At 31.3% G+C, this 20,488-nt stretch overlaps 1 protein-coding gene across 1 annotated transcript; it reads left to right on the top strand.

The window, feature by feature from the left end:
- The first annotated feature begins 17,349 nt into the window (after positions 1-17,349).
- On the top strand, positions 17,350-19,783 carry LOC114759446 (RHOMBOID-like protein 9, chloroplastic). The gene is made up of 5 exons (XM_028948615.1): positions 17,350-17,409; positions 17,891-18,093; positions 18,658-18,829; positions 19,088-19,242; positions 19,349-19,783. Exons 1-5 carry the CDS (start codon positions 17,350-17,352, stop codon positions 19,638-19,640), a joined length of 882 nt encoding a protein of 293 aa, XP_028804448.1. The 3' UTR covers positions 19,641-19,783.
- Positions 19,784-20,488: the final 705 nt, after the last annotated feature.

Here is a 20,488-nt window from a genome sequence, read left to right as displayed (position 1 = left end):
CTTCCTTCACTGTTGCAAAGTCGCAAACCCCTCCAGACCGTCTTTCTTCTTCCACTTCTGTTCTCTGGCATGAAGAACAGACAATCAAACTTGCGATAGAAGACGCTCACAACAAGACGAAGATCTCAACCTCATCAATCTCAGTCTTCCTTTTGTCATCACTTGATCTTTTTGCTCTTAACTCTCCCTCCATTGTCGGTGTAAGTTTTAGAAGCAAAAAAAAGTACGTTTTTGTTTTGTTCTCTCTAAAGTTGATCCCTTTAGTTTTCTTCTTCATCGGCGTCGTTCAATGCCTTTTGGCTTTTTCCCTCTTGTTCTATGATCTATTCAAGTGAGTTTGATGCAAATGAGAGTTGAGAGATATTTTTTGCAGTTAATCCTAAAGCCTAGATTGTAAAGGAAAATACAGGAAAAAAAAGAGATGTCTTAGAGTACCTAGCTAGACCGGTCCAACTAATGTCTTGGGCTAACTCCGGTCCAACCCGATTTTGGGTTGGTGTTGGACCAAACCAGATCACAGGTTTTTTTTTTGCAGCCCATGGTCTTCACCGGACTAGAACTCGGGTTGGCCATCAAGCCGGTCTGGTCTGGTCCATGTACAGCCCTAGGAAGCTTGTGGGGGGTGGACATGGGGTGGTTATTACATAATATTTATCATTATGATAAAAACTTATATTCAAATGGTTTAGTTTTAAAATTTCTAGCTTTAAGTTTTTTTTTTGACAAATGATGTTTAGAATCTAAACAAATATCTTCATTTTAAATGTTACGTATATTAAAATTAAAAAGAATAAAAACACAAAATAAAATAACATTAAGGGGGTGTTTGGGTGATTACCCAAACCATGGTTTGGGAAAAAATTACCCAAACACCCATCAATTTTTTAGAACCATGGTTTTATCATAAAATCATGGTTTGCCCATCAAAACCAAGGTTTTGTAATAAGCAAAAAAAAAAAAATTTCTTTTTAAGTGGTTCTTCCCCCACCCCCCACAGTAATTTTTTTTTGGTTAAAAACAATTATTTATTTTTCTAAAAACATAATCTTATATTTTATAATTATATATACACATATTAATAATTATTAATATAAAATCTCATTTGACTTTTATTTGGTTCTAAATATAAAACCTCAATCTATTTTATTTCTCATATTTGTCTATCATTTTTCAAGATATAACTAATAAACTTGATTAATAGGGATATTGTAAGAAAGATAACACCTATATATTACAAATAACTAATTTAACTTATTTTTTAATCTACTCAAATTAGTCAACTAGCTCTTATATTTAGAACTGGATATAGTAATTAATATATGTTTTTATACATTGTTTATTATGTTGGCAAAAAAAAAACTTACTATACCGGTCTTTAATATAAAACCTAATTGGAGAGTTAGTATTGGTCTTAAATGTAAGATTGTTATTCCGATTCTTAATGTAAAACCTAATTGGAGAGTTAATATGTAGATAAAGTCTTAAACTTTTATTGGAGGAAAGCTTCGACCAGACTAGTAATATGTAGTTAAAAAAAAAATTTATTATAAATACTCTATATCGATGCAACATCTTAATTATTACGACGCTTTTTTATTCATTTTTCTATAAACATATTTAATTTTTTTATAAATATATATACACATATTAATTATTTATTAATTATAATTTCTTATATATTATTAATTATGTTGGTAAAAAATATATATTATTAATAATTTTATTCCTTCAAATTAAAATATATTATAAAATCTATCTTTTATGTAATTATCATATTTGTATGTCTTTTTAGTAATTTGTACATATGAAAAGTACTTCTGACAACAACTATCCAAACACTCTCACTTTATCAGAATCACTTTTTCAGAAAATCTATTTTTCACAAAATCTATTCTTCTCAAAATCTATTCTTCAGAATCTATTTTTCAAACCATGGTTTGATTCCATCCAAACACCCCGTAAATCCTGGGCGTCTAGTCCGTTTTTTAATTAATGTCCCATATTGGTGCACCCAAATTTATTTCAAGTTTGCGTGGGAATGGAACACATTCCATGCTCAATAGAAAAATAAATATACTCATCTTAACTTCAACAATTTAGATTGATTGTGGATGGTACAAATTTAATTTATATTTTTTTATATTTTAAATATATTTTTATTTTGATGGGTACATAATATAAAATAAAAGAATCTCATAACTAACATTTTCTTCAAAAAATAAACTTATTATTGAGAAAATTGTATATTGAATATTTTAAATTTAAACCATAAGTAAAATGTACTTTTAGTCTTTTAATTTTTTACAAGGTTTCTATTTAGCTCCTTAATTTTAAAAAGTATACTTTTAATCATTTAATTCTAAAATTGTTAATAAAATGATAACATTGAGATCTTTATTATTAATAAAACTTTCTCAAATACTAATATATTAAGTTTGATTTTCAAAACAATTATAATTGTTACTACCTTCGGTGCTAATTATAAGAGCCAATTGACTAATTTGAGGAGATTAAGGAAGTAAGTTGAGTTAATTATTGGTCTTAAATAGGTATTGTCTTTTCTAAAATATTCTTACTAATCAAGTATATTGACTAGAACTATTATTATTAGAAGGGTTATTTTGAAAAAAAAGTATAAATATGAGAGACAAAGTGGATTGGGGTCTTATATTTAGAACTAAAATAAAAGTCAAACAGGGTCTTATATTAAGGATCGGAGGTAGTACAATATATCTCATAAATCATAATCGCCCATATTAGAGGACACCAAGACAAGGAACGGTTTTATTATTCTATTATATTACATGAACAAAGCCGTCCCATTTCTTGGTATCGTTTTCTTTTCTATAACAAAGTTAATTATATCATATCAAAAGATGAGAGTACTTAACGATAAGCATACATAAGAACAAACCAAACCATGACATATACTTTCCGCTTTTGTTGATATCAATCGCGTCAGTTTCATGTAGTTTGGCTCTTATTCGCTCTCAACCCAACGTCCTCTCATTTTCTTCCCCCTGCAATAAGTCAACCCGTAAAGCCAACGCACAGATGACCCAAATAAGCAGCTTTTTAATCATGTTTTACTAAATACAAAATAAGAATGTGAGAACAATTTTATTTCAGCTTATGTGAAATACGCTTATAAACAGTTAAACTTAAATACGAGGGATTCCAAACGAGAGTTGTGGTGAATTAAAGGCATTTTTTACGTATGGAAGGAGATACCTAAGGAAAGGAGGGTGGTGGAGAAGGTAATAAATTTCCTAGGAATCTAATTACATAGAAATCTCAACCAGCGACCCCCATTGCTCTCTGCTTCTAGTCTCTTCTACAAATACAGGGCACTTGCTTTCTCATTTACTCACTGCACATATATGCACATCTATCTGTTTATAGCTGTGTATCTTTGAATCACTCGCTTTCTTCCACTTTCTATCCCTATATTTGCTGATATAGTTCAAACCTTCAACAGTCTTTTCTTACAGTCAAAGCAAAGGCGTATGGCCGCTCAGGTTTAATTATTTTACGTTCAAAATGATATAATGGTGAGTTTGCTGTTTTTCGCAGTTCAAAACCCTAGCATTCTATCTTTCTATTCTTGGTTACAACCATAGCCATGGTGATTCAAATGCCAATGGACAAACGTTCTCGAAATCTGTGGATCTTCACAGCATGCTTGTTCCTTTATGCCTTCTCATCTGCCTACTACAAGTCTCACGCCTCCTCCTCAAATAATGATGCCCCATATTTCAAACTCTCTTCTCACGTAGCTGCAATCTCAGGAAGCATGGCTTGTGCTGTACTAATATCTGTGTTGGTTTCTAAACCTGTTTTAGCACTCATCATCGTTCTCTACTTGACGTGGCTCCTCATCTATTTTTCCCCAAACCCAGTAACCAGAATCTGCAAGAAGATAGGTTCATATATGTACGACGTCTGCAAAGGAAGCGAGCGCAACCATGGCCCAAGAGACAACCTGGAAGTTTAGACCACTCTCAAGTTGTGTGCATGAATTGTTGTGATAAGAAAAAACAAGGTTGGTCAATCATAAGACAGGTTCTGAAATCGTGCAAGTTATAATGCTATTGTACTGTTTTTCTGCGCCCTATTAACAAAAGTGCTTATCCCTCCCCACTCAGTTGTTTATATATTTATGGTAAAAGCGTTGCTTAAATATTTTTATAAATCTGATTTTCTCCTACACTAATTGTACTATTAAATTTAATTTATAAAGAGCTTCAACTTACTAAATATTCATAGTATATTTAAGCTTGTCCAATAAAATGTGGTTCCCAAAAACAATGATGATCTCTAATAATTTTCAAGTTTTACTACTTCATAAAATAATTAACGTTTTTCCAACTTTCTTTGACATATTTTCAATTCATGAATAAATTAAAACTTTTGTAACAAAATGGAAAATAAATTTATTTAATTCTCTACATTAAAAGACTTATAAAAAAGAATCTCACTTGTTTAGGGGTTATATGTTTTTTTGCCTTTATTATTACAGGGGTCATATTAATGTTCATTTTTGTACTCCCTCCTGTACAAGATGTAAGTTGCTTCTAGAAGAATAGTTTAGTTCAAAATATAAGTAATTTGAAGAACAATTAATGTTTATTTGGTAATTTTATCCCTGTAATTAATATGTAATTGTAACTCATTATATTTTTTCCCTTCTTGTCAATTTTATTTAATATGCGTAAAGTTCAAAAGAAAATTTCAATTTGAAAGAGATTTAAAAATAACTACTATTTTTTTATTATGATGAATTAGTTAAAATAATTTATATTACAGATCAGAATGGACATAGTGAATGATAGGCAGAAGAAGTGGAAAACACCATTTAGTTAACATAACAATATGACGTAAATGTATGTATTAATTATAGAGTTGCGCTTTTATATTGACCAGCTTGTTTAAATTTGTGATTTCAAATTCTGAATTTGTAAATGTGGTGTCAATGAATAGCACTCCAGCCTTCATAAGTCACTTATTATTACATACTATAAAATGTGTTAAATTAATACAAATTTTAAATTTGTTTTTAAAGTTTTTTTGTTACAAGACACAAATATCTCTTTATGTCTTATTGGAAGCAATTTTATTAAAACCACTATCAGCACTAAAATGTGAATACATCTTCTAATAGAGATTTAAATTTTGATTTGTTATATTATAAAGGATGAACTCGATTCACCCTTTGGATTTTCTCATTTCAGAGCATTTCTTCGTAACAGTTAGGGCTCAACATTTTAATAAGTACCCTAATTAAAATAAAGGAAAAATAAAATTGAAAGAGAAAATTTTATTTATTTATGTGTTACACTTCACTTAGAATGAAAATCTAGTGGCTGAGTTGAGAAAAAAACATATTAGATATACTAATACTTTCTTTCAATTTTTAATATGGTACCTATGTATTTTTACTTCTTAATTAAATTATTTAATTTTACTTTTTTTTAAAAACTGTATTAGTTCTTATAACTTTGTTCTATTAGTGTTTTTAGTCCCTGAACAAGGGTTAATGATGTTAATAGAGCAAAATTAAAGATTTAATTAAGAGAAGAAAAAACATAAATATCAAATTAGAAATTAAAAAAAAGTACAAGTACTTTTAAAATAATTTTTCTTCTGTAATGTGCTCACAAGTCCATTGTTCCACTGACCACAGAAGATGGAATCACAGGGAGTATGGCTTGTTTTAGCACTCATCTTCTTTGGCTGCTTCGTGTGCCTGCTCATGTACTTTCCCCCCAACCCGGTAACCGAAATGAGGAAGAAGGTGGGTTCATACGTACAATATGTGCAAAAGAAATCGAGCATTATACGATGACTAAACTGCAAACAACATAGAACTGGAGATAAAGGGGGCGAAAAAACAAACAAACTAGCAAACAAAGCTTGGGCAATCATCTTCCTTTACCCAAGACGACGCCATTTTTGGTATCTAGAATGATGCGTACTGGTTACCTTTCTTAGTATGTAGTATCCTTAAGAATTTTTAGTGAAATCCGATATTTTAAAATAGTTTTTGGTACATTTAATACTTAGAAATATTTTTTTTTTAAGTAAAACCCAATATTTTAAAATAATTTTTATGCACTTACCACTTGAAAATATTTTTTGGGTGGAAATTAATATCCTAAAGTAATTAATTTTTAACTTAAAATACGTTGGGAGTAGCACTTAGTTAATAGATTCTAAGTTTAAGGTGCTTGCTGTTACTGAGAAAAATAATTTAAAATACTATGTGTTACTAAAAAAATATTTTAAAGTGTTAAGTATACCAAAAATTATTTTAAAACATTAGGTGCTATTAAAAAAATATTTTAAAACGTTAAGTGTACAAAAATTATTTTAAAATACTAAATGCTCTCGAAAGGTGGTAAGTGCACCAAAATTCATTTGAGGATATTGGATAGTGCCCCTTTTTTTCGGCCCGAAGGAATATTGGATAGTACTAAAGACATGCTTTAAGTTACTAAATGCCATTTATAAAAGAAAAGGTGATCAGAGCCCATCATTTTACACCCAAAGGGGCATAGTTTTGGACCAAGGAATGGGCAGCGGACAGAAGCTGCTCCCATCCCATGTTACAGGTTCAGCGTATTCTCAAACTAAGCTAGCTAGTTATAATGCTAATTGTATTGTTTATAATATATATAAGAAAAAATTTCTTAAAAAGGCACTTAAATAATCTAATTTCTTATGTAGATCATTAAATTTTTCAAATTTTTAATTAGGTCACATGACCCAAAAAAGAATTTTAAAATTTTATAAAATGACTCTAATACTCCTTTCATTAAAAACCTAGATAGATAAAGATTTTCTATATTCATGCTTTGCATAAGATCTCTAAATGAGGACACTTGATGTTTATTATTACAAAGTTAGAAAATCAATCAATGAGGTAACAATAAATTAGTTTTTATATTAAAGCTTTCTCTCTTAATCTTGATAGTTTTATCCACACAAAAAATTGTTAATTTGAAATAGAAAATGTTAGCTGCGGAATGGAATGTACTAATTTTCAAGGTTGTATTGTGATAAAGTTTATTTAAAGACTTATTACAAATCTGTTATGGAGACAAAAAGTTGTTTATTAAAACTTGAAATGTATTTAATTGTGAAATGAAACATGTTAATTTTTAAAGCTTTATTATCATTGAGTTTTATTCAAAGATTTATTGCAAATGTGTTATAGAGACAAAATGTTGTGAATTTAGAATTGAAATGTTTAAACTGCGAAATAAAATATGTTAATTGTTAAAGTCACATTATGATAAGTTTTATTTACAAACTTATTGCAACTATATTTTGGAGACATAAAGCTGTTATTTTATAGCTAAAATTTATTAACTATGTAAGTGAACTTATTTATTTTCAAGGTTATATTGTAATCAAATTTTATTCAAAGACTTACGCAAGTGTGTTTTGGAGAAAAAAATTATTAATTTAAAATTGAACTGTGTTTTTTTCACAAAGAAAATTTTTATTGCGTTAAGAATTAAAAAAAATTACAACAGACACCCCCAAAAAAAAATTACAAACACGAGGACAAAGCAAAACAGACAACAAATACAGACTCAAAACTTAAAAAAAACAAGCACAGACTAAAAGACTCAAACAAATACAAAGAACAAAATAGAGACTCGAAAAAGAAACAAATACAGAATCTAAACAACAATACAGACTAAAAGCCTCGAAACTGAAGACAGAAGTGCTACAATTTGGCCAACATCACTTCTATCAATGGCCAACGGAGAAACAACTTGTAGTGGAGTTTTGGGCATCATCCAGAAATCTTCTACTGCCATTAGATTCTAAGTTAGCAGCTAGAAACTTTTCCAGGAGAGGTATCAAACCTCTACCGTAAACAGTTGCTACATAATCAGCAGCTTTATTCCTTGGCGTGCTACCGGAGAAAATATAATCCTTGCCTTCTTCTCAACTAATGCAAAGATCTCCTTGACTACTGGAACACACTGCCACTCCAATTAAACCAGCAATAGAAAATTAAATATGTTAATTTAGAACTCCTTTTTTTTTTTTTAATGAAAGAGGCATTTTAGTCATGTCATCAAAATTTTAAAATTATTTTTTGTGTTATATGGCCTGATTTAATGACTCGAATAAAAATTTGGGCTATTTATGTGTCTTTTTAAATGACTTTTTCCATATATAATGCTAATTGTATTGTTTATATATATATGAACAGAAAATTATAGCTGCACACGAATCTATTTATATGGAAGGCGTTCCTAATTATATTTAGGGACGCTTTTATATATGAATCACGGCTGATATTCTATTATTGTTTACTTGCTTTCTATTGAATATAATTTCATGATCTCGTGCACTTGTGTTCGTTCATCATGCTGGGACACAACATCAAATGTGTTTTATTATTTTATTGTGAAATGCCTTTTCTATTATCATCATCATCATCATCATTAATAAACCCAAATTTTATATATTTTATCCCACATTAATTTAGGATTTAAATGATAATTTTGAGCTTAAATGAACTTTTTATGCATTATTGAATTAATTGGTTGATTTTTGGATTTTGCATAAAAATTGAGATTTTGGATTAAAAATGTAGATATTTTGTGATTTCCTATTTTGACTTGGAATTAATTTTTCCTATTTCTTTGGAAACAAATCTCATATTTTTAGAAAGACTATTTTTAGAAAGTTTTGCACTTTCTTGCTTAATTTTTGTACATATCTAATATTTAATTTTTGATTATATTTGGATATAATCTACATTAATGGATGCACTTAAATTCTTGTAGGTCAAGAAAGAGCATGTATTAAATCTAACGGTGCAAGATTGTTTCTTGGAATCTAAGTACAATCCAATGGTTGATATCAAGTGGGTCAATTAAATACTAATGGGCTTGAGTTTTGTATCCAAGAAAATTTTCCTTTTCCCCCGCCAAAATAATCCTCTAGCCTACGCCATATCTTCCCTCATCCATATTCACGGATTGCACCATATATATTTCGTCCCATATTCGAAAAAGATCATCCATCCGCTCTCACCATCATCAATTCACACCCTTTTCTTTCTTACTCCGCATACAACTCCTCACCATCACCTTCAATCAATTCATGGCTATGGCATCTAACAACCTTGGAAGAGGAGACAATTTGATGGAAGCTTAAGCTTATTTGGGAGGCAGCTTGGGAGGAGCATGGAGGAGACTAGAGCCTTGGGCTAGCACTTGAAGACCACAAAGGAGTGATGTTCCATTTATCTTTTTAATTCAAGGACTTGAAATTATTTAGTTTTAAATAATTTTAAGTTGTAATTTTGTGAGACAATTTAGTTCTAGATTGTCATCTTTATGCTTGGATTGGATTGATATTTGGATTTTATTTGTGTTGAGACACTTGTTGGAATTTATGTTCAGAACCTTTGCATTGTTAATTGAATTTATAATTGAGTTTTCATTATGAGTTTAATTGTCAATGTGGTTTGAATTGCAAAATTTGGGTTCTTTTGCCTCTTAATTGTTTAATTAAGTTGGTTAATTGTCTAATTGTTTAATTGGATAATTTCAAACATAATTTCCAAAATTAATTGAGTTATTTTTCATTGGTTTTAATAAGCTTAATCAACCAACCTTATACTGTTATGAGTTCTCTAATAGTTTAAGGGTTTTTAAAATTGAGGGTTCCCTTTGTTTCAAATAGGTAATTAAGTCTATTAATTCCACTCTCTTATCACTTCCCTTTGGTCTAATTAACTGATTAAGGTTATGAAGGTTAAATCCATACAAATCCTAAGTTGTCCCCTCTACCTTACTTGAAGAGAACTTCTCCATTTTTACTTGTTAATTCTCTTTGCTTTCTGATTAATTTTCTTTATTAATTATTTTTTTATTTTCCTTCAAAAAAACCCCCCAAAAATTGCATTGCATTTATTTAGTTTAATTTAATTTTCATATAGATTTTAGGACATTTGCATTTTCCATTTAGGATTAGAATTTTGCATTTTAGTTTTGGTCCAATTTATTGCATTTTTTTATCACCTGAATTTTTACTTAAAAAAACCCATAAATTGCTCCTTGGAAGTAATGACCTAGGTCGATCCTAAACTACAAATCAATTAGGACCTAGTTTAATTGAGTGCTTTAACGATAAAAGCATCATCAATCATCATCATCATTATACATTTAATTCTTTAACTTTATATAATATTTCAATTTTGTCCCTTAACTTTAAAAAGCTATATTTTTTATTCTTTAACCCTAAACTTATGCTTAAATGATCATTTTCATTACGATTATGATTGTTTTACAAATTAAACTTAATATATTAGCATTTGAAAATATTTTATTGACATTTAAAATTTTAATATTATCTTTTTTTGTGAATAATTTTAGAGTTAAAGAATTAAAAATATACTTTTTAAAATTAAGGGACAAAATTGAAACTCTGTACAAAGTTAAGATTAAAAGACTAAATGTATACTTTGGCTGTTATTAGTATATCATAGTAAAATACTTTAATTACCTTTCTCTTTTGCCTTAGTTACATACATATCATCTTCATTTTGAAAACATATATTTTAGTCCAGACCATTAATACCATTAAAAAAATATTATGAAAAGATTCTTTAAGTATATTTTTTTAAGTAAAAAATATATTAAAATGAATATTGTTTACTAATTTACCCTTGTTATATTAAATCTCTAATTAATTTTTAACATATTAATATTTATTAAGAAAAATAGAATAGAGCAGTGAAAACAAATCGTTGACAAAATATCATATACCGTTAAAAAACTAACGTTTAATATTAAAATAATGATATTGATTGTTAACATTTTTAACTATAATAAATATTATTGCTAGTAAGTAAAAATTCCTAAGTTTTTTTTGGCCTTCTCTTTAACTTGATCCAATTTTCGAAAACTACCCTCATTCCTTTTTTGTATGTTGCACCATTTTCTGTGTTTTCTTTGTTTTGGATCTCTTCCAATGATATGGTGATCTCCGCATTTTTTTTAATTACAAAGGCAAGCTAAGGCTTGAAGGGGACTATTATCCTACGTGGGCATTGTGCTCATCAAAATCTCGTCTGGAGAGACACGGTCCCTGCAGCTATTAGTGACTTTAGGTAGCAGCCTTATCTCGAGGTCCTCTGCGTGAGCTTCCCTTGCTAAGATGTCAGCATATTCAATGTTTTCTCTTTTAGTGTGGGCCAACCTGAAATTCCCGTTGCTCATCAAAAGATTTCGATACGGGTGGGCGAGATCACCATTCCTGAGCAATATGCTGATTGCTTCTATAGAGTCTGTGTATACCTTACCATTAGAATACTGTAGGCGCTGGCAGATCAGCAGACCTGTTTTTATGGCACTGATTTCCGCAAGTGTCACTGGCAAGATACCTCACCTCAAATTCTCACACTCTGAAAAACCATAACCTTTATTCATTGTATAGGTCACACTTTGGATCAGCTATAACAGGAATGGCTTATGGGTTTTTCACAAGCCCAAGGTTTGAGTTGAAAGATGCGTCATCTTCTTCAGGAAGAGGTGGCCAAGAAGAAGGGCTCAAACTTGTGAGACAGTACGGTGATTCTTGCAGATCAGCTTTCGTATTCACCATCTTCGTCATTGCTCTGAGCTCCTTCCTCTTCTTCATGGAGCCTCCGCTTAATGCGTTAGCCTCAGTGGATGAAGTGATAGAAGACTACCTGTGAGACTTCTCTGTCCTAGATAATTTATCGCTTTGTGTCAAAGAAAGAAGTAAGACAATAGAGATGCAGAATAGAAGTGAACTCTATACACCCCTTTTATCTATGAGTGTGGAATCTTGATGAGAAAGAATCAATGGATGGATATAAATTAGAAAGAAAAGAAGCGGGCCTTCTACCTGTTTACAGATGCTGGTTCCATGCTATATAGATATTATTAGGGTGCTCACCTTAATTTAAACTATTAATAATGAATTCAATTTTTTTTTAAATATTTTAATTAATTTTTATTTTAATAGATAAACAATTTGAAATAAAAAGAATCTACAACTAACATTTTTTTTGAAAAAAAATTTATCATTGATAAAATTTTATATTAGAAATTTTAAATTTGAACCATCTGTATCATATTTTGGATGATTTAGATCGTATTATGGTGATGATTATACGATGCTCATTGTTGTGATGAGTATTGAATGAGATTCAAATAGTTTAGTCTAACTTACAAGTTACCGGGTGAGTAATTAATGTTTATTTATCAATTTTGTCAACACAATTAAATTTAAATATAATTTTTTGTGTTTTTATCCATCTTCCACGACGTCATTTAATATGAGTAAATTTAAAACAAATTTAATGAGTGAAGCATCATGGCCCCAGCGAATTAGCAAAGTTGTTTATGTTGTGGATAGGAGGGACCAAGGGAGCGCGCAAAAAAAAAAAAAAATGGTACACTATCATTAAACCTAGCCCCTTTTTTTTGGGACCTTGCAATAATTAAACCAACCTCAAACCAGAAGAGGACACCGCGGGGTCCAGACCCCAGCGGCAAAAATTAATCTAACAGTTCATATATTGGCAACACAAGGTTATTCTGAAAATTTTTTTTTGGTATAAATTTATTATGAAAGTTTAAAATTATAGTTATTATCTATTATTATTAAAAAAAATAATATTGACCGTCAGAATAATAATATTTATCTTTAATATTTTTAATGATAGAAAATAGTATTACTTTTAGATAGTCCTGAGTCAAAATTTTGAAAATAAATTTACATTTTAACTCTTAGCTCCTATTCCCGCCGTCTAATTATCAAAAGGTGACCGAGGTTCAGCGTACTGCGTTGATTATTTTCCAACATAACATCAAATTATCAAAAGCTGGACCTTTCATAATAATCAATCAATTATAAGAGTCAAAATCATAATTTTTTAAAAACATTCAAATAATCACACACACGCACTCACAAAAATCAGCTACTAAATCAAAATCAAAACCGCCCGTACCTTATGCTTTCAAAACTTAATTTTTTTAAAAAATAAAAAAGAGCTGTTGGAAACATAAATAATTATGAGTCCTAAAAAATTAAAAAATATATTTAAAATAATAAAAATGAATATCGAACATATTGAAAAATTAGCGCTGAAAATTGATTTAAGAAAATTTTTAATTCTAATCAAGATAAAGGAAACCGTTGGCCTAAGAGAGACAAAAGAAGAGCATTTTTTTTCCGTTAAACAGATCACCACAATGTCAAATGTAAAAGCAAAACGAAAGATAGTCAGCCCACTCAATATTTAAAATAAAATGTGTTTAATTTTAAGATAAAGTTAAATCAAAACAACCCATCATTACTGATTTTTGGAAGGTGATACCTCTCCCTCCCTGCCATTGAGAATAAACATTGTACATTCGAAATTTAGTTACATTTATTAAAATTAAAAATGATTAAAAATACAAAGTAAAATAACATCAAATCTTGAGAGTCTAGTTTTAGTATTGTTGGAAATATGCTAGAATTAATTAATACTATGTTTTATTAGTCATTTATTATGTTTAATTTTATTCAGCATGTAGTCAAAGTTAGTATATTATCTAAGATTATATTTGAATATTATATTATAATATTTTAGAAGAATAAATATGTGGTATTAGGATTAGATTGGATTATATAAGATTCTCAGGTTAATTTATTAGCTTGTGGTTTGTCTATATATAAAGACTTATTTGTACCCTTTTTATTCAAGAATTAATGATATTCTGAGGCTCCTATTTATCTCATCTTTCAATCCTTCAAATTCCAACACAGAGAAAGGGACGTGCTCACTCTTTTCCTTCTACGATCCCCCAACGTCAAAGGGAAAGGCTATGCTCTAAACATGGTTGCCTCCTTCATTGTCTCTAGTTCGCAAGTGCAGCTCTTTCTCTACAATTTAAATTTATAATTTTTTTTAATTATCCACATTGAATATATAATATATTAATGGACAAAATTTTAAAAGGATTGAAACAAGAGTATCATGTCCTGAAAGGACAGGATTCATGGAGAAGAAAAGGCCGAAGGGTGAAATCATTCTAGTCCAAACCCATTTATCAAATCTGGTAACCGTCTGCTTAGTTAGAGGAGGGAGAAGATTGTGTAGGTCCTTCCTAACCTCCATTTCTCTCCCTAACTTTTCTCTAAAAATTTCACCATGGATCCTAAACACAGCAACTGCCTTCACCACATTTTGGCGACACTATACAAAATCGAGAGAGGAATATTTCATTCAAGGAAAGCTGTGGCAGAAGAGGTTTAAGTTGTTGCGGGAGAAGAAGCTATAAATATACTCACTGACCTCATTATTGTGAGGGTAGAGTCAATTGAAAGACTACTTGATCAAATCCACCTATTGGAGAGGTTATTCACTTAACTTTGCCCCCTTGCGTCGACTTTCTTTGTGTTGACCCTATATTACAGGCTTCTGTGGTTCACATAGCCAAATAAAGTTCATTTGGGAATGTTATTCAAAGAGGGATAAGTTTTCCTTAGTAGGTGTTTAGCAGAGTTAGGCCGTAATGAAAAGCAACTGAGATCATTGTATTCTTATTTTGGAAAACTCCAAGATAACCCAACACTGTTGTTTCCTTTAGATTCATCTGATCAGGTGATTCAGGAGTATAACGAGAAGAGCCAAGCGATATTAACAAATGGCCCGGAGTCTCTCAATGCTTATCTCGGCAAACTAAATAATGGCAAAGTATACTCATTTGGTACCTTTCTGCTGTAAATATCAAACGTTGGTATTCTGTGATACAGCAGCAAGAAAAATTCTTTAAAAGGATTTCAAGAATCATGAACCAAACAGATACCTACACAAGAAGTCTATATTATGTTACTTAAGTATTTGTTTACAATTTGGGGCTAGTATATAATGAGTCAACATGTCGAGTTGGAAATCTATCATCCAAGTAGGATGATTTGGACAGAAATCTCCCTTTGTGTGCTTACTAGTTGCTGTTTATCTGATGTGTAGGTGCAAGCCAAGGGTCTTCTGTTCCATCTACTTCCATTGAGCTTCATAATGAAGAAGACATCAGGGAAAAACCTAAAAGAGACTATGTAACACCTATCCCTTATATACTAGTAGAATTATTCTATTTAATCATGATCCATTAAAAGCCAGGTTTCATCCTGGGAATTATATATATATATAGTTTTTATTTCCATTCGGCCTTTCAAATCCTGAATTAAGTCAACTATAGCCAATAGGGTTCAACATTTGCCACCCTGGCCATTGGCTCACACGACGAGATACATAATTAAATACACATAAATTTTAGGCCAAATAATAATTATATCAAAAAAAAATTTGACTATTTCCCTCAATAGCAGTCATTATGATCTATCTGCCCTTAGTCATCTCCTTATGGAGGAATATTTACATACCAAAATAGATATACAATATATATCTTTACTCCAAAATAAGATGCATTTTAGCAAAATATATATGCACAAAAGATCGCCAGCTTCCTGCGCCTTTAAACTCCACCGATCACTACTCCCTTGCCCTTAGGAGTACTTGCTCTTGCTGTATTACATGGAAGAAGAGGTGAGATTCTAAAGAATCCCAGTAGTAACAAATTTCCCTCACGTAATCATACAAGATCACAAACAACATGCTACACAGGCCAAAGAGAACAACACCTTGCATCCAAGTATAATCAATGATGCATATACACCATACACCCATATAGCTAATCGCTATCTATCGCGCCCACATTCCAAAATAAATGGAAACCAGCGCATATTGTCATGACAAATATTATTATGCAAAGGCAACTTACATGTTCTCATGCACAATCAGCATAAAGGCACATCCAAGCATGTGGCAATCAATGCACAATCACATTAAAGGAAAAGAGTTACTACCTTTTGCTTTTTCTTCTATACTCCCTTCCCCTTGTCTCCTTCTTGGCTCCTTTCTTAATGGATTCGAACAAATATCAAATCCTATAAATTATTTGAATAAGGGCAGATTAATATATATATATATATATATATCTCTAGATATTCATCTAGAGCGTTACATTAACACATTAACTCATTCCTTATAATTTAAATCCTTCATGATCATTTTAACGGGGCATCACGTTTTGACTTCCATCCTTTTAAGACTCCTATTTGACATACATATTCATAATATAACACTTATATAAGCCTATAAACTCGCTATTTAAACATTTTGCATTTGAACACCCCAAACACCATCTATAATTCAAACAGCACCATTTTGCCACTGTTTCTAAATTTTTTTCAGCATCAAGCTTCAACCAAAACATTATTTTTATTCCTCATTATATATATATATATATATATATATATTCACCCTCTACACCCTTCCTTCAAAAATTCCAGATTGCCCTATCAATCAGGTATATGTAATTAATACCATGAGATTTAGTTTTATCCCTCAAATCATAACATCAACGTTGCTGAGACAAACATCAAACATATACACACATATCATGCTTTAATTAGTTCCCAATCTCAACATTTTCCTTCGCTTATGAAAATTCTAGATTTTGGCATTTCTTTTCCATTTTAACTCCAACAAAATCTGTTCACTATAATTCAGAACATGGAGCCAAAACCGAAAGAATATATATAAAGAGCCCAACTCGTTCTCCCCATGCTTCGGTCTCAAATGGCTTTGTTCTCTCTCTCTCTCTCTCTCTCTCTATATATATATATATAGAGCTGATACTTTCAGCGTTCAAGTGCTTCTTGACCAGTAAAATCGAACAGCATCCTTCCCTCCTTAAGTCTGACATTTTTCTTATTCAGAGCACACTCCCTCCGCCCTCAATAACTACATAGAGCATATAAAATCAACATATTATAGTCATACAACCAGAAAATAATCAGTTATATTTAGTCTCGTTAATCATCTATTACCCAAACCAGAAGTCATTTCCGTAAATCCTCAAACCCCTGTTTCATAAACTATAACCAGAGCAATCAATCGAAAAAAACAAGTGTAGAAATCCCAACCACAAGCTTCATCCTAACCAGTAAGTGCGATTTCTATAGCTTGGCTCTCACCCTCCTTATTTTCTCCCTCAAAACCAGATTTCATCATCATCACCACCTTGCAACACATGACTAAATAATCGAAAACAAAGATGGAAGAAGATTCAAGAGACTCACCTTGCTTGATTTCCACCTTGATACAAATCGATTCCCTCCTCTTCTTGCCTTTGCTCTTCTTGCTCTCTCTCGAAGTCTCTCAACTCTTTCTCTCTGTTTTCCCTTCGAATGGCAGAGCAAAATGAGAAGGGAGGAGGTGTTAGGGCGTATTAGATGGATGTGGGATGTGAAATGTCCATTTTGCCCTTTGGTCCTCATTTTGCTTTCAATTTGGTCCTTCTCTACATTTTTTTTTTGGAATAATCAAATAACTCCAGAAATCACACATGGATATCTATATGAATTTTCTTCTTCCATTAGCTTCTTTAGTATATAAAATAATTATCCTAAAAATCTCACCTCAAAAATTAGCCTCTAACTATTTTTCTTGAATATTCCAAGAAAATAGTTCCTAAATTCTTGAAATTAACTTTATAATTATTCAGGCCATATTTTAAGGGTCTTAATCTCAACAATTTCTCTAAAAATTTCTCCTTCATCATGCTTTATTCAAATCCATAAAATTTGGGATATTACAGACTACACTGGGAGACAGAAGACTTATGTGAATATAAGAAGAACAAAAGGTGAATGTGATGGAAGGTCATACAGAGACACAATACAGCAAGATGAAGCTTCCAATCTTTACTTGATGTAAGCCTTCAGTGTTAATTGGTGTTTCCACTTGTTCAAAGACTAGCTTTTGAATAAATAGCCTCTCACGCTTTTTGGGTGGCGTTATATTTGGTGCAGTGGTTTACTGGCTTCAATAAACATCGCTGTGTTCCTCTTTGAAATAGCAAGTCCTATAAGGAACTCTGACTTGGAGCTGTTTTCTATTCCACTTCTATATGGTGCGAAAATAAATCATTTGATCGTCGTCAGAGAATGGTGGAGGCTGCTGACGACTATGTTTCTGGTACGAGATTGAGAATTGGGTCCATGTTTCCATTCTGTGGTTATAGAGCATCATTTATATGAAGCTCACTATTATCTCTGAAAACTGTACAAGTAACCTAATCTTAGACCTAATATTGGTGCCTAATGAGCAATGAAGTTAAGCTCAAATCCCTGGATTATTAACCTTTGAGGTCTAACATCCTTGGACCAAACTGTCTTATAACATAATCAACTAATTTGGTCTGCTTTCTATTTTATCATATACCTTATTTGTTTTCATTCTACACTGCATTGAGTTTTGGTGATTGATTTCGTTTCAAATTTCTTGTCCACAGCTTCATAAACTTCATGAAACATACTGTCAAGGTTTCCGGTGATCACTAAATTCCCATGAAAAATTGCAGACAGTAAAAGAAGGTATAGTCTATTATATGAACAAACCTTATAGTAACTCTAAAATGAGCAGTACTATATTTTAGAGTAGTTTAGGAGATATGTATACTGATTTCTAGATCAATTTCTTTGAGACAAAATTCATAAATTATGATACCTTCTCAATCTATCGTACTTTTCATATGTGCAACACTCTAGCATTTTCCATATGGCTCTCAGTTGTTGGGCACTTGTATCATTTGGCCCTCATGTCTGCAGAGGCTATGGTTCATTCACTTTTATCTTGATTTACATACTGGGGGGAGTTTCCGGCAACCTGACTAGTTTTCTGCATACACCAGATCGTACTGTTGGTGGGACAGTAAGCTCTTGACTTCTATACTTTTGTTTCTTTATGATGCTTCAATAATTTCATCATCAATTTTTAGATCACAGTTGTTGTTGAGATATCTATGTAGATTTCTGCGGTCGCTTTGTTTGATTATTAGGGTTCATGAGTTCTGGGATCTCTTCCCACCTGTTCATTCTACAATTAAACTGAGATTGAACTAGCCTCCTATAAATCATTCCATCTGATCTTTATTTATTTTTCATTTGTATATTTGGAACATAAATGCAGGGACCTGTATTTGCCATAATTGGAGCTTGGCTCACATATCAAATCCAGAACAAGGATGTTGATGATAAGGATACTTCAGAAACCATGTTCCAGAAAGCAATAGTTTTCACAGCTGCTAGTTTCATATTAAGTCACTTTTGTCCAATTGATGACTGGTATGTCTCTAACATTGTTCACACAAATGAAAGTCAACAGTTACGGAAGAAACCTAACCTCAAATTCTCACACTCTGAAAAACGATAACCTTTATTCATTGTATAGGTCACACTTTGGATCAGCTATAACAGGAATGGCTTATGGGTTTTTCACAAGCCCAAGGTTTGAGTTGAAAGATGCGTCATCTTCTTCAGGAAGAGGTGGCCAAGAAGAAGGGCTCAAACTTGTGAGACAGTACGGTGATTCTTGCAGATCAGCTTTTGTATCCACCATCTTCGTCATTGCTCTGAGCTCCTTCCTCTTCTTCATGGAGCCTCCCCTTAATGCATTAGCCTCAGTGGATGAAGTGATAGAAGACTACCTGTTAATTTATATGAGTGAGAATTCTCTGTCCTAGATAATTTATCGCTTTTTGTGTCAAAGAAAGAAATAAGACAATAGAGATGCAGAATAGAAGTGAACTCTATACACCCCTTTTATATATGAGTGTGGAATCTTGATGAGAAAGAATCAATGGATGGATATAAATTATAAAGAAAAGAAGCGGGCCTAATGCTTACTTCTACCTGTTTACAGATACTGGTTCCATGGTGTATAGATATTGGGTGCTCATCTTAATTTAAACTATTAATAATGATGTTGGATGCTCCGTATTGAATGCAAAATTTTTTTGAATATTTTAATTAATTTTTATTTTAATAGATAAACAATTTGAAATAAGAATCTACAACTGCCACTTTTTCAAAAAAGTAAGTTTATCATGGAAAAAATTGCATATTAGAAATCTTAAACTTGAACTATTTATATCATATTTTGGATTATCTCGACTGTATTATGGTGATGAGCATTGAACAAGATTTAAATAGTTTAGTCCAAAATACAAGTTACTGGGAGAGTAATTATTGTCTGTTTATCAATTTTGTTAACACGATTAAACTTAAATGTAATTTTTTGTATTTTTATCCATCTTCCACGACCTCATTTAATACGAGTAAAATTAAAAAAATTAATTTAAAACAAATTTAATGAGTGAACTATCATAGCTCCAGTGAATTAGCAGCGTTAAGTTGTTGATGTTGTGGATGGGGGGACCAAGGGAGCACACAAAAAAAGAAAAAGGTAGCCTATAATTAAACCTAGCCTTTTTTTTTGGGACCTTGCAATAATTAGACCAACCTAAAACCGGAAGAGGATACTGATCCTCTTCCCTCGGCTCCAGATCCCAATAGCATAAATTAATCTAAC

Source organism: Neltuma alba, unplaced genomic scaffold, assembly GCF_004799145.2.
Source record: "Neltuma alba isolate B1F8T4 unplaced genomic scaffold, ASM479914v2 tig00010849_pilon, whole genome shotgun sequence".
NCBI classification, from domain to species: domain Eukaryota; kingdom Viridiplantae; phylum Streptophyta; class Magnoliopsida; order Fabales; family Fabaceae; genus Neltuma; species Neltuma alba.
The sequence above is the reverse complement of the archived record's forward strand: the minus strand, read 5'-3'. Positions and strand labels throughout refer to the sequence as shown.

Bases quoted from the DNA above. Each gene is read 5' to 3' on its own strand.
- LOC114759446 (XM_028948615.1), top strand. From the start codon at position 17,350: ATGGATGTGGGATGTGAAATGTCCATTTTGCCCTTTGGTCCTCATTTT. The intron at 17,410-17,890 runs GTCCTTCTCTAC...TTGAATAAATAG, and splicing joins CTCATTTTGCTTTCAATTTG to CCTCTCACGCTTTTTGGGTG. The intron at 18,830-19,087 runs GTAAGCTCTTGA...ACATAAATGCAG, and splicing joins ATCGTACTGTTGGTGGGACA to GGACCTGTATTTGCCATAAT.